Here is a 15162-nt window from a genome sequence, read left to right as displayed (position 1 = left end):
TATTGTATTTCTAGCTGGTTGAATGCAATGCGCTTCCGTCGCTCAATACTGTGAAATGGGGAAAAACATCTCCAACATGCATGTTTTTCCAGATTGCGGTTAGTTGCGGGTGATAATTAACACACCTTCATCAGTGATCCACAGGCTCGGATTCCAGTGTCGTCTACTGTCCCCTTAAACACCGCAACGTCCAACCGCGAGAGAATCACAAGTTCATTGTGGGGAAACATTTACACTCAGTCTCATCCCTCAGTCGGATGGGGGTCGGTGCAGGGCCCCGGTCTGGATGTCTGACCCCCTCCGGCTGCTCCTTCCAGACCCACGAGCTCTAGTCGTCCACGTCGATCTCCTCGTCCTCGGAGCAGCTCCGCTGCACCGCGCGCTGTGATGGAGAGCTGTCCGTCCTGCCTGACTCCCGGCTGCCGGTGGTCCGGAGCAGAGGCCGCGAGGAGGCCTGGTCCAGGTCCTGGTCCTGGTCCTGGTCGGTGTAACCGGGGACACAAACCGTCCTGCCGCTCGCACCCCCCCCGGCGGCGCACTTCTCCAGCTCAGCCAGCTTGGACAGCTTCTCAAACGCCACCGCTCCCACGGCCTTGGCCGACTCCACGTCCGCCCTCATCTCCTCCAGGTCCCGCTTGAGTTTGGCCCGCCGGTTCTGGAACCAGGTGATGACCTGCGCGTTGGTCAGACCCAGCTGCTGAGCGATCCGGTCCCGGTCCGCAGGACTCAGGTACTTCTGGTGCAGGAAGCGCTTCTCCAGCTCGTAGATCTGATGGTTGGTGAAGGCCGTGCGCGATTTCCGACGCTTCTTCGGCGCGTTCTTCTCACCAAAGAGCGACACGCAGTCCCGACCTGCAGGAGATCATGAAGAGCTTAATTATAAAAGATATATCAACAAACTGCTGAGCTAAATGAAGGGTTTATGATGGCAACACAGCAATTTTCCTTTTATGTAATTCATTTCGGACTTATTTTGAAGAATTTAATCCATTTCATAAAAAAAGTAGGGGTCTAATTTGAAAACATAAAACATCTAAATTGCTTCACTGAATCATAAATGAGACCTACAGGAATATTTGCCTGGTCGACTATATTTTAATTCCTGTTGGAAAATCTTGACAGAACATGAAAAATGTAGAATAAAAAGTCCATCAGTTTCCGGTGTGTTTGTCAGTGAGCCGGTAGGGTAAAGAGCGGGTTCTGCAGCAGGGCTCGGGAAGCGGCGGTACCTTCTGCAGCCTGCAGCACGCTGACCTCCAGACCCCGGAACGTTTTGCTAGCCAGCTCCTCCAGCGCGCACAGCGGGGATGTGTGAGAGCGCAGAGCCCGGGCCGGGAGGCTGTGACCCGGGAGGTTGTGACCCGGGAGGCTGTGACCCGGGAGGCTGTGACGCGCCGCTCCGCTCCTCCTGGCGGTCGGCTTGCTGAGGATGTCCTCGATGCTGAAGGGCGTCAGCGGCTTGTTGGAGCTGGCCGGAGGAGGGAGCTGGTCCAGCCCACTGCACCTCCTGTCCTCTGGCACCGAGTGGTCCGGAGAGGCCATGTGCGCTGCTTCCTGCAGGAGAACAGCCCACAGCCTCAACCGTGAGAAAATCCGAACCGAGCCGAGCCAAGTTGACTCCCTGTTCGAGTCCGGCTGAGGACGTGATGCTCCAACCTGCAGCGACTGACCCACAGTCACGTTAATACAAGGTAAACAATCCCCACCTCCTCTGTGTGTGTGTGTGTGTGTGTGTGTGTGTGTGTGTGTGTGTGTGTGTGTGTGTGTGTGTGTGTGTGTGTGTGTGTGTGTGTGTGAGAAAAAGAGAGAGAGGTATAGAGTGTCATAAATATTAAGAAAAAAACAAAATCATACCCTAAACAGGAGACATACTTTAACCCTCCTATTATTCTTGGGGTCAATTTGACCAAATTTAATATTTCTCATTTAAAAAATGATAGTTGATTAATCTTTTTTTTTTGCTTTTAAGACTTTTCCTTATTTGATTGGGACAACTGATTGAGCGTAAAATTATCATGATGACATTTTTTCCATTTGCTGAACACAGTACACAAACTGTTCCTCTGGGGCAGAGGTGTAGTCTAGTTCATTTCAGCAGATATACTCTGGTTTGTCCCCTCCAGACTCCTACACCCCATCCTGCAGCAACATCTGTCTGGCAGCAGCTGCTCCAAAACGGTCCCACACAAGAACCACCACGCTCAGTGATGCATCCACATATAATTGTGATCATGAGAAACTGGTTATGTATTATCTAAATGTAAATGTATTGTAAGCAACACAACATGTATTACAGTCATAAACAGCTGGAGTGTAATGAATAAATAAACAAATAATATACTTAAACAAATAAAGAGTCAGTATTCAAGTACAGAAAATGGTGCAAACATGGTGCAAACACATTTCTCTGAAACTCGTATCATTAACATCATTAACATCATTAATATCAGAAAAAAATTACAAATGACATCAATGGTCCAAACCTCAACTCACCTTTCATGAACTTTCTAAGTCAGTGACCTCTAAACTATTTGTGCTCCTTTACTCTCATCATATGACTCCTGGGATTACTGTGTGTTTTTGGCACAAAAGCCATGAAAAAAGGATGGAACTCTTAGATATGACCCCGGTCTGGTTCCACTTGTTTTCTCACAGTCCTGTTAGTCTTAAGGTGGCTTCTCAACCGAGTACTGCAGATATTACAGCCTGGAGGTGAACACAGACATCAGTGATTAACTTTATAATACATATTGTCTTTTTTAGATCTATATTACCATTAAGACCTGCAGAACAGGGCCAAAACCTATTAATGACCTCTTTACAATCTTCAACCATGGCCTGGAAAATTAGTGATGCACCTTTTCTTTTTTTTTTCTTTTTTTAAACCAACACCGTTCTGGTATTTATTGTGCATCCCTAAAGAAAGTGCATGAAAAAAGACCAAAGGAGGCAAAAATTCCCCTCTTTTAATAGGTCGAATTAAAGGTCATTTAAAGTTGTATGTGGTGTCTTAATTAATGGGCTTTTAAGATGACAATGAATTCATTCCATTTTTATCAACAATTTTATGAATGAACTATACTATTTTAAATGTATTACTTTAACTTACTCTTACTTTGTACATTTAAAATGAAAATGTTGTCTTATATTTACTGTTTAACGTTTTGTTTCTCCTATTTAACTAAGGAGGCCAGGTCATTCACACACACACACACACACACACACACACACACACACACACACACACACACACACACACACACACACACACACACACACACACACACACACACACACACACACACACACACACACACACACACACACACACACACACACCTGCAGTTACAGTAGCAGTTACTTTATGCAAATCATTCCTCAGTGTGCTCTGTCTACTGGAGTGCTGGACCAGTTGCTAGAGCGGACTGATCCCAAGTCGATTACCATAAATGTACACTGCAGCCTATCATGAGTCCTTGCCTGTGCAACCTATCAGTCTCTTAAACACGCCCCCCACCAAAAGAAAAAGAAAAATATTAAAAAGGAGAATAAAAGTAAGTCATGTTTAAGCTACGATAACGCCTGACTTGCATGACAGGCTGCTAGCAGCTCGTGATCAGAGCGGCCGTGCACTACTAAACGTGAACATGGCTGAGGGGAAACCTACCATTTTCATCCTGAATGGGAGCAAGATTATTTTTTTGTTTATTCTCATTCAAAGTCTGTGTGTTTGATTTGCAATGCAACGGTGGCGTTGGCAAAGAAAGGGAATCTGGGCGGCATTTTAAAAACCTACACGGGAGCTACAAGAGGGATTTCCCTGCAAAAACGCCTTTACGCGCCACAAAAGTGCGGGATTTGAAAGCACTGCTTGCTACACGACGGTCAGTCGTCACCAAACCAAAGACCCGGGGTAAGGCCGCAGCTATTGCTTCCTATAGCGTCAGTCATGTCCTTGCTAAATACAAGAAGTCTTTCAAAGATGGCAATATTGTGAAGTAAGCAGATAGCCTTTTTAACGACTTTCAAAATAAAACACAGATCGTGAAGCCATTAAAGAAGTGCAACTCTCCTGCAAAACCACGACAAGGTGATGTGAGGGAATGGCTGTGGATGTGGAGGAGCAACTGAGGAAGGATATCAAGGAGTGCTTTTCCCTCCAATTTGACGAGTCGACTGCTGTGGTGGATGTTTTCATCAGGAGGGTGTTTGAAGACATGAGCACCAAGGAAGAGCTACTCACCATTTTGCCATTAACAGGACACATCAGAGGCAAGGAGATTTTTAATGCTTTCGTGGGGTTTGTCAGCGAGACAAAACTGTGGCTCTTCAAGCTGATCTCCATCACAACTGATGGTGCGCCTGCTGTGATGGGCCGCACCGGTGGGTTCATTGCACTTTGCAAACAAAGGGAATCTTTCCCAGATATCCTGGATTATCATTGTATAATTCACAAGAAGCCTTGTGTGGAAAGATTTTTAAAAAAAAAGAAGCGATGGATACTGCGACGAAGACTGTGTGTTCAGTTCGTGCCAGGAGTTTGCAGAGGAGACTTTTTCATGCTCACCTGGAGGAGAGTGATGCTGAGCACACAGACCTGCTGCTGCACACCAAAGTTAGGTGGTTAAACAGAGGTACATTTTTGGCCAGATTAAGGAGCTGTTGCCTGAAATCAAGGACTTCCTGAAGCTTTACAAACATGTAGACATTTGGAGCTGCAGCGTTAGGGTAAAGATGTAGTCAACATGATGAGCTCAGTGAACACGTTTAAAAGCTGCAGCCTGGTAATCTGCTCAACTTCCCTCACATGCAAGCAGAACTACAGCGTCAAGGTAAAGGTGTAACACAGTGCACATTATGAGGAGCATGTTCAGAGCATGTCGTCAGAGTTTGAGAGGCGTTTTACTGACTTTGCCTCCATCGAGCCTGTGGCCAGCTATATGTGTTATCCATTAAGGTCCACTCTGAGGAGGAAATTCTGACATTACAAAATGACATTGAGAACAAAGCCAGATCAAAATCCGCTCGGCCTGGAGAGCATGTAGTGTTCTGGGGCCTCATCTATAAAACCTTGCATAGAATTCCTACTAAAAATATTTGTGCACCCAAAAGCAGAAAATGGCGTGCGCACCTAAAAAATTCGGATCTATAAAACGGTGCGTACACACACACCTGCACGCACTTTCCTTTTATAGATCCAGTCCACCTGGAAAGTTCAGTTCAGACCCCGCCCTCAACACGCCCACTTTCTACAATAAATGGTCAATGCAAAGTGCCTCGTCAATATTTTTGCATCTCATTCAGTCTGTTGATCGGCGGCATTTGAGGCTAAATCCTGGAAGAAAAGATGAAGAAAAGGAATTTTACGGAGAGAGAAATGGTGATGGAGGAAGTGGAGGTCAGGAGATGATCTTATCTGGTGTCACAGTAGTCGAATCACTATTAAAAGAAAAAAACAAGTGATCAGCAGCTCGTTGTCACTGCTGGAAATAGTGTGAGAGTCTGAGAGATCAGTGACTGTAGAGGTGGAGGAGAGGAGTCTGATCTGAAGGTGGAGGTCAGAGGAGAGGGACATCATGGAGGAGAGTGACATCATGGGGGGCAGCACCAGAGCTCACTGCTGGACCCAAAAACAGCCCCCACGAGTGTCGTAGAGAAAGGAGACATCTTGTTGGAGACACCGCAGAATGATGAAGTTCAGTTTTATCTGTTTATTAAATGTATAAATTAAATATTTGAACAGTTACGGTGGACTTGCTTATTGCCCCACAGCTCAGCCGCCATGTGTTGGAGTTCACCCCGGCGAACGAGAGGGTCGCTTCGGGTAGGGGACAGTTCTCTGACTGTTGTCTCGGCCTATGGACTGAACAGCAGTACAGTGTACCCGACCTTCTTGGAGTCCCTGGGAGGGGTGCTGGATAGGGCTCTAACTGGGGATTCTATTGTTCTACTGGGGGATTTCAACTCCCACGTGAGCAACAACTGCGAGACTTGGAAGGGGGTGATTAGGAGGAACGGCCTCCCCGATCTGAACTCGAGCGATGTTCCGTTATTGGACTTCTGTGCTCGTCACAGTTTGGCCATGACGAACACCATGTTCCAGCACAGGGGTGTCCATAAGTGCACTTGGCACCAGGACACCTTAGGCCGGAGGTCGATGATAGACTTTGTGGTCGTGTCATCCGATCTCCGGCCACGTGTCTTGGACACTCGGGTGAAGAGAGGGGCAGAGCTGTCAACTGATCACCACCTGGTGGTGAGTTGGATGCGCTGGACGGGGAGGAAGCCGGACAGACTTGGCAGGCCCAAATGTGTCATGAGGGTCTGTTGGGAACGCCTGGCTGAGCCCTCTGTCCACGCAGTCTTAAACTTCCACCTCCAGGAGAGCTTCTCACGGATCCTGGGGGAGGATGGAGACATCGAGTCCGAGTGGACCATGTTCTCCACCGCCATTATCAAAGCTGCTGCTCGGAGCTGTGGTTGCAGGGTCTCTGGTGGCTGTTGTGGCGGCAAACCCCAAACCCGGTGGTGGAAACCGGAAGTAAAGGATTCCTTCAAGCTGAAGAAGGAGTCCTATCGGGCGCTGTTTGCCCATAGGACTCCCGAGGCAGGTGACAGGTATTGGCAGGCCAGGCGGGCTGTAGCCCGGGCCGTGGATCGAGGCAAAAACTCGGGTCTGGGAGGAGTTCAGGGAGGCCATGGAGGAGGACTATCGGTCGGCCCTGAGGAAATTCGGGCCAACAATCCGGCGCCTCAGGAGGGGGAAGCAGTTTTCCACCAACACCGTTTACAGTGGAGGTGGGGAGCTGTCGACCTCCACTGGAGATGTCGTCAGGCAGTGGAAGGAATACTTCGAGGATCTCCTCAATCCCACCATCACGTCTTCCGCTGAGGAAGCAGAGGCTGGACTCTCAGAGGTAGACTCGTCCATTACCCAAGCTGAAGTCACAGAAGCAGTGGATAAGCTCCTCGGTGGCAAGGCACCGGGAGTGGATGAGATTTGCCCCGAGTTCCTTAAGTCTCTGGATGTGCAGGGACTGTCGTGGCTGACACGTCTCTGCAACATTGCGTGGCGGTCGGGGACAGTGCCTCTGGAGTGACAGACCGGGGTGGTGGTCCCTCTATTTAAGAAGGGGGATCAGAGGGAGTGTTCCAACTACAGGGGGATCACACTCCTCACCCTCCCCGGTAAAGTTTATTCCAGGGTACTGGAGAGGAGGATCCGGTCGTTAGTAGAAATTTGGATCCAAGTGGAACAATGCGGTTTTCGTCCAGGTCGCAGAACACTGGACCAGCTCTATAGTCTCCACCGGGTGCTCAAGGGTTCATGGGAGCCCAATCAGTCCACATGTGTTTTGTGGATCTGGAGAAGGCGTTCGACCGTGTCCTTTGGGACGTCCTGTAGGGGGTTCTCCGGGAGTATGGAGTCCGGGACCCTTTCCTAAGGGCTGTTCGGTCCCTGTACGCCCGTAGCAGGAGTTTGGTTCGCATTGCTGGCAGTAAGTCGGACCTGTTCCCAGTGCACGTTGGCCTCCGGCAGGGCTGTGCTATGTCACCGGTTCTGTTCATAACTTTTATGGACAGAATTTCTAAGCACAGCCAGGGACCGGAGGGGGTCCGGTTTGGGGACCACAGGTCTCGTCTCTGCTTTTTGCAGATGATGTGGTCCTGTTGGCTTCATCAAACCTGGACCTTCAGCGTGCACTGGCACGGTTCGCAGCCGAGTGTGAAGCAACTGGGATGAGGATCAGCACCTCTAAAGCCGAGGCCATGGTTCTTTACCGGAAAAAGGTGACTTGCCCCCTTCAGGTCGGTGGAGAGCCCTTGTCCCAAGTGGAGGAGATCAGGTATCTCAGGGTCTTGTTCATGAGTGGGGGGAAGATGGAGCGTGAGATTGACAGGCGGATCGGTGCAGCGTCTGCAGTTATGCGGTCCCTGTATTGCTTGTTACATCTGCTTGCTTTGGAAGGGTTCAGTTGGGTTCTGTTCTACTCTATCATTGTAAGAGCGCTTTGAGATGTTTGTTGATGTGATTTAGCGCTTTACAAATAAAATTGAATTGAATTGAATTGTATCGGCCCGTCGTGGTGAAGAAGGAGCTAAGCCAAAAGGCAAGGCTCTGGATTTACCAGTCGATCTTTGTTCCTACCCTCACCTATGGTCATGAGCTTTGGGTCATGACCGAAAGAAGGAGATCCCGGATACAAGCGGCTGAAATGAGTTTCCTCCGTAGGGTGGCTGGGCGCACCCTTAGAGATGGGGTGAGGAGCTCAGTCACCAGGGAGGAGCTTGGAGTAGAGCGGCTTCTCCTCCATATCCAGAGAAGCCAGCTGAGGTGGCTTGGGCATCTGTTTCGGATGCCCCCCAGACGCCTCCCTCGGGAGGTTCTCTGGGCATGTCCCTCGAGGCAGACCTAGGACACGCTGAAGAGACGATTGTCTCTTGCCTGGCCTGAGAACTTGGGGTCCCACCAGAAGAGCTGGAGGAAGTGTCTAGGGCGAGGGAAGTCTGGACATCCCTGCTTAGACTGCTGCCTCCGCGACCTGGCCCCTGATAAGCGGAGGACAATGGATGGATGGATGGATGGATGGATGGATGGATGGATGGATGGATGGATGGATCTATCTCTATCATTAATAATCAATCAGTTCTATCTGCTCTGTATCAATTGAAGATGGAAGTTTGACATATGAACATGGTTCTATTGATTCAGCAGTAACGTTCCACTAAAGAAACATCTAGAACACGGCAGCTTGGCTGTTTATGATTACGTGGATCAATAAGTCTGATATTTGAAGATATTAAATGTATGAGATGATTCTGGCTTCATTTCTCCACCTCACCATCAGCGCTGCCAGGTTCCCCGTCTCCACAATGTGCTGCTCAAGGTCCAAAGTTGTCATACTGGTACACACATTCTCCCGCAACTTTTATTTTTATAGATCACAAACTTTGTGTGGGAAGTGGTGTACACATCTTTCAGGACCCGTTTTGTACGTAAGCTGGCTTTATAAATGAGACCCCTGGAAACTACTGGTGGAGGAGAAGTATCCCAATCTCAAAAGATGTACCTTGAACCTGACAGCTCATTTTGGATCAAATTATTTGTGCGAGTCTGTTTTCTGGCACATGAAGATCGTCAAGTCCAAGTTCAGATCAATGACTGCTGACCACCTTGCAACCTGCCTACGCCTTTCAACCAGTTCCTACACTCCTGACTACGAGAAGCTTGGCTCCTCCTCCCAGTGCCAGGTCTTCTACTAAGGTTGGATGTGATTCTTTCTTTCAAACTCAGAGATCTACCGGTTTGGTATCTGGTTGAGTTTTCTGTTTGGTTCATATTAAGCTCAGTTATGGCTATTGCTCATCATGCAGATTGGTGTGTGTGTGTGTGCGTGTGTGTGTGTGTGTGTGTGTGTGTGTGTGTGTGTGTGTGTGTGTGTGTGTGTGTGTGTGTGTGTGTGTGTGTGTGTGTGTGTGTGTGTGTGTGTGTGTGTGTGTGTGTGTGTGTGTGTGTGTTGTGTGTGCGTGTGTGTGTGTGTGCGTGTACGTGTACGTGTGTGTGTGTGGGAGAGAAAGAGAGATTAACATTATTATTGATAAATTCCTTGATTTGTCCTTTGAGTGGGTTTTCAGTCATCTTTTATGTTCTTTTTGCTCCTGGGCAACTTTATTGTTACATCCGACACCCCTAGACATCTCTGGGTCGTAACAGACAACAACAAAAAGTGTTGTGAGGTTTGTTACTGCAGGCTGGAAACAATGTGTGTGGGTTTGTGACGTTGACACTGGACGTTAGATCTCAGGAGGTTGGCTACTAAACCTGGTTTACTGCAATCTGCTCTCTCTCTCTCTCTCTCTCTCTCTCTCTCTCTCTCTCTCTCTCTCTCTCTCTCTCTCTCTCTCTCTCACATCAACTCATCATTAGAGCTCTTCATCACATCACTTAGTGAAAATATTGTACGAGAGACAACAGTTACAGAGGGGAAACAAGTATGTGGGGACAGTTGGAAAGACTTAAATGTGGTTGAGTTGGAAGCTTACCCGCTCGCTCCTTTTGGCAGGAGTTTACCAATTAAAAGGTGAAGCAACAGCAATGCTTTGGAAAACTGGGACCAAAAGGACAATATTTCCAGCCACCATGTCTCTGAAGCCATTCTAAATTTAGTCCCGTGTTGTAGCTTTGATGACAAACAAACAAGGCAGGTCGATCAGAACGTGACAAATGTGCAACAAAAAGGGATGTTTTGGTCAAGAGGGTGCAGAGTTTACCTCTGCTTTACAATCCTTATGGGTTTTTGTGTGACAATTAGAAAAATAATGGATGATATGTTTTCAAGATACACCAACTCTCAAACCTAAAGTTTGACCCGATGGTGGCGCTACAGGAAAGGTCACATCATCACCAGAACCAACATGCTTCATACTGTTGTGGTCATTAATGTTGTCAGTAAATTTGAAAAGATTTGGATGACAACTTTACAAGATACATTAATTCCAATGAAGGTTTGACCTGATGGTGGAGCTAGAGGACACGTCAACTCACTCATTTTCAAGGGGTTATTTATGTGTTCAACAAATAAACAAAGTGCCTGACACTAAACTTGGTCAACAATAAGTCATTTTCTGGAGTCAGACCCGGAGGGTAAAAGTTGTGAGTGAAATGTGAGGATAATAGGAGGGTCAAACAACAATGGATTTTATAAAATCATTGAGTATTATTAACTGGTTCCCCCCCCCCCCCCCCCACCCCCCATTGGCCTAAACAATCATTATCCCTAAAAAAGTAAATCTGAAGAAAACCTATAAACTCAGTTTCTCCGAAGCCTTGCAACACAATTAAACACGTTCAGTTGATCTCGGTCAGTCCTCCTGCAACGTCACACACAAAACCAACACTGCAGCAAAATCTCCAACATCGCAAGAGAGGTTAAAATACAGGCAGCAGTTTCTAAATCCTTCCGTTCAGACAACTCCATCTCTAATTGTGTACCGGTTATTATCAAATGTGTCCTTTGCATATCATCTTTTAACACTGATCATGTTCTTCATCATTCAAGTCATTCCCACATTTATATATAAGAATGGATGTCTTTTCTCTGGGATTAATAAAGTATTTTCTATTCATCTTCTATTCTATACTAACACATAAAAAGCATCACTAACTGGATTACTATGTCAGTGTCTCTCACAATACCTTTCCTCCATCTAAACAAGCATCAGCTCATGAGGAGTCCATGTTCTTTACCTCATACTCGTTTTTTGTGGTGTTTATTGTGAAGTTTCATATCAATGTTAGCAGGGAGCCCATGTTCTGTCCTGAAACTTCCTTTTCAGTCAGGTGGAGTTCCTTGGTTCCTCAAACCACAGTACAGTCTGTTGAGGGACAGATGATAATACACTGCTGTGCAGTGAGCAGGAGGAGTGGGTGAGGTGATTTTTGTTTGGATGCATCTATTGACTTTATTATCCACTGAAACTAGGACAGCACCACTATCCATAATATTGTCTTGTAACTCCCGTTTCAGGGTGGAAAGTCTTGTATTGTCGCTCACTTAGCAGCAACTTGTTCTGAACGTAGAAACAGTTTATATCTGGACTAGAGCTTTAAACATCGCTCTAAGACATCGTGTCTGTGCTTAATCAGGGAGCGTGCTGGTTACTGCTTACATGACGAAGCCCCCACAGGAGGTTTTCACTCTGTGTGGATTGGTGCTACGTGGCTAACCAGCAAACTGTGTGTGATGCCATAACAACTGGATAAAGAGGAGAGAGCAGGTGAAACAACAACTACGTTTCAAACAAAAAGCGGAGAGGCAAGACTGTTGTATGTATATGTGTATATGTATATTTATATACACACACACACACACACACACACACACACACACACATATATATATATATATGGGGCAGCTTTTGCTTGTCTTGTCTTTTTTGTAATGAGGGTGTGCTTTTGTTTGAGCTGTTAGTATTCTAGTGTAGTATTGATTTGATTGTAAGCTGACTTAGGTTGTGTATAGATTATATCTGACAATCATTTTGTTTCAGCATAGATAATAATGCAATACCTACACAAGTTAGACAGAATCACATCGTTTGTTACTTAATTTGAGGTTTTGGTTCTTTTCAGATGGCAAACGTCCAAGCTTTGAAGTCATTATGGCCACGCCCCTTACCACAGACCACGCCCCCCACCGCAGACACACTTCTCACAATGTTTTGATGATGCAGCTGAGGGTGTGAAGCGGCGATTTAACTTTTCAACTGCACAGCTAATTTCTTGCTTGAAATGCTTTCAGAAAAGCATTTAGCTGAACTGTTTCAGTAACTAAAGAGAAAGTTTGTGTTCGAGCCTCCATGTTGGTCTGATTTTATCTGCAGGAGCACACAACCCTGAGGTTCAAGTGCATCACATGACTTCAATCCATGCTACATGCTAACGAGCTTCGGGGTCACACAGTAGTGATGCTACATGCTAAACATGATTACAATATGAGTGATTCACTCATTAGCCAGCTGAAGTGTGTGTAGCACATGGCACTGCATAATTACATGCCATGCACAGCCCTGTCACAGACTTGTGGTGGCTCACAACTGACACGCCCACCAAGCATGTGAGAAAAAGGGTTCTAGTAAAACTGTGCCTTGACAATGGTGGAGAGAGAAGAGTGTATATGTTGATGAAAGAGAAGGAGAAGGTAGAAAAACAGATGTTTGAAGCTGAGCAGGAGGAAAATTTGGTGTTGACACATGCAAGCTAATGAAGAAAAGGTGACGGCGGTGGCATCCATTTTGGTTTGCGAGCTGGTGGAATGGGGGAGTAAACAAGAAAAGTCTGGCCAATCATGCAAGGTCTTCGGACCACAGCAGAACAGACTTTGCCCAGGATGAGGGGCACAGCTGGATGAAATGTTTTCTGGCAGAAGGCGCTGAGCAGAGAAATGACACCATTTGTTTGCTCAGACCCCCTAGCATCTGAAGTTCCTTCGTTCTTCTTCTGGAGCAGGGGTCTCCAACCTCGGTCCTCGAGGGCCCCTCTCCTGCAGGTTTAGCTCCTCCCAGTTGCAGCACACCTGAATGCAATGAGGGGCTCGTTATTGGGCTTTTTCACAACCTTGGTGATGACATCATCATTAGATTCAGGTATGGTGAAGTCGGGAGGAACTAAAACGTGCAGGACACCGGCCCTCGAGGACCGAGGTTGAAACCACTGTTTTGGAGTATGAATTGAGATTTAGACACACCGGGAGTATTGACATTACCGTATTTTCCTGACTATAGAGCGCACCTCAAAAAAAGCCACACCAACAAAGTTTTTAAAAAAAATTGGAAATGTACTTATATATGCCGCACCGGCCTAAAAGCCGCAGTTAACTACTGAACTGAATATTTAGTTTAACTGAACATAACTGAACTGATCAGTTTCCGAACGGTGCCCAAAGCATAAAAGTGGTTATCAAACAAAACAGAAAAGTTTTTGATTGCTTTATTCGTCGTCCTCCTGCGCATTGAAACCATCGAAGTCCTCTTCTTCAGTGTCGGAGTTGAACAGCCTCAGAAGAGCTTCGTCACATACCTTTTCTGTGGCGATGTCAGTGTTGCTCTCCGTGTCGCTGTCATCATCCCGGGGTGAAGCTGCACCCCGCAACAGTCCAGCCTTCGTGTGGTTTCCATGATGAAGGGGTATGGGTTTGAAAAAAAATCTCTGTCGTGCCTGCTGCTTGCATGTGCTAAATGAAAATTAGCACTTTCTTCTTTTATGTTAAAATTTGACTTTCACCGGTCTCGTTTCTTTCACTTTATACTACAGCGCCCCCTGGCGGGTGAAGAAAAATCCACAGAAAAGCCGCACCACATTGTAAGCCGCATAGTTCAAAACGTGGGAAAAAAATAGCGGCTTATAGTCAGGAAAATACGGTAGTTACAATCTGTCAAACCAATACACTATACATGATTGGTAAAATGAAAAACAATGTGGGTAACGTCAGTGTAGCAGTGAAGCAATGACACCATGAGGTTATAACACCATGAGGCCATGAAGCCATGAGGTCATGAGACCATGAGGTCATGATGTCCTGAGACCATGAGATCATGAGACCATGAGGTCATGAGACCATGAAGCCATGAGGTCATGATGTCATGATGTCTTGATGTCTTGATGTCCTGATGTCCTGAGACCATGAGGTCATGAGACCATGAGGTCATGATGTCCTGAGACCATGAGGTCATGAGGTCATGATGTCATGATGTCTTGATGTCTTGATGTCCTGATGTCCTGAGACCATGAGGTCATGAGACCATGAAGCCATGAGGTCATGAGACCATGAGGTCATGAAGATGAGGCCATGAGTCCATGAGGCTATTCATTTCACAGTCAGCAGCAGGCTATGAAAGTCCTGACTCTGCTGCACCACAAGTACCATCATCTGCACCACATGATGCTTGTCTTGTTGCAGTGAAAACAATCACAGTGCCCAGTCAAGCCATTAATAATGTGTGTGTGTGTGTGTGTGTGTGTGTGTGTGTGTGTGTGTGTGTGTGTGTGTGTGTGTGTGTGTGTGTGTGTGTGTGTGTGTGTGTGTGTGTGTTCACACTTCCAGGTGTTAATTTCCAGCGATGGGATGAGTCCATGGTATCCTAGTGTGACTCATATTAAAAGTCAATTGGCCCTAAAATTTGTCCAGACCCCCAAAGTCTGCAGCAACAAGATGTTTGTGTATATATACTGTCTGAAATTCAATCTGGCCACAGAAGCCAATGGGCCAGAGACAGAGTGTTACAATGAACGACCATTACACTGATGACAACCTCTCTGCTAACTGACCCACACACACTGCCCTCCACTTCACTCTGCACAAGCACTCCAAGCTTCTGCTTATGAGCGGTCAGCAGTGTGTGCAGGTATGAGTCTGAAAGTACATATGAAACATTGGCATTCATGAAAAAGAAGCTGAACAACCCTCTTGTTCTGTGCAGCATTAAGCAGACCTATCAGCTTGTCCTTCTTAATTTCTCGCCTGTGTGCCTGTGTGCTGAGGTATGTCAGCACTGGCTGGGAAACAGAAGGAGATGAAGGCAGAGAGGCTATCACCCTCCTGCTGCTGCTGTGATTTCACTCCATCAACCATAATTACGGTGCACGCTCTTTGATGCAGCAGC

General features: G+C 46.7%; 1 protein-coding gene across 1 annotated transcript; it reads right to left on the bottom strand.

Annotated features, from left to right (window-relative positions):
* Positions 1 to 328: 328 nt before the first annotated feature.
* Positions 329 to 8903, bottom strand: lbx1a (ladybird homeobox 1a; the record flags this gene model as incomplete). The annotated part of the gene is made up of 3 exons (XM_080482317.1): positions 329 to 852; positions 1230 to 1554; positions 8844 to 8903. The coding sequence occupies 3 exons, from the start codon at positions 8901 to 8903 to the stop codon at positions 329 to 331; spliced, it is 909 nt and encodes a 302-aa protein (XP_080338443.1).
* Positions 8904 to 15162: the final 6259 nt, after the last annotated feature.

This window comes from Lipophrys pholis (genome assembly GCF_963383615.2).
Source record: "Lipophrys pholis genome assembly, chromosome: 15".
Classification (NCBI taxonomy): Eukaryota; Metazoa; Chordata; class Actinopteri; order Blenniiformes; family Blenniidae; genus Lipophrys; species Lipophrys pholis.
This window is presented reverse-complemented; position numbering and strand designations above follow the sequence as displayed.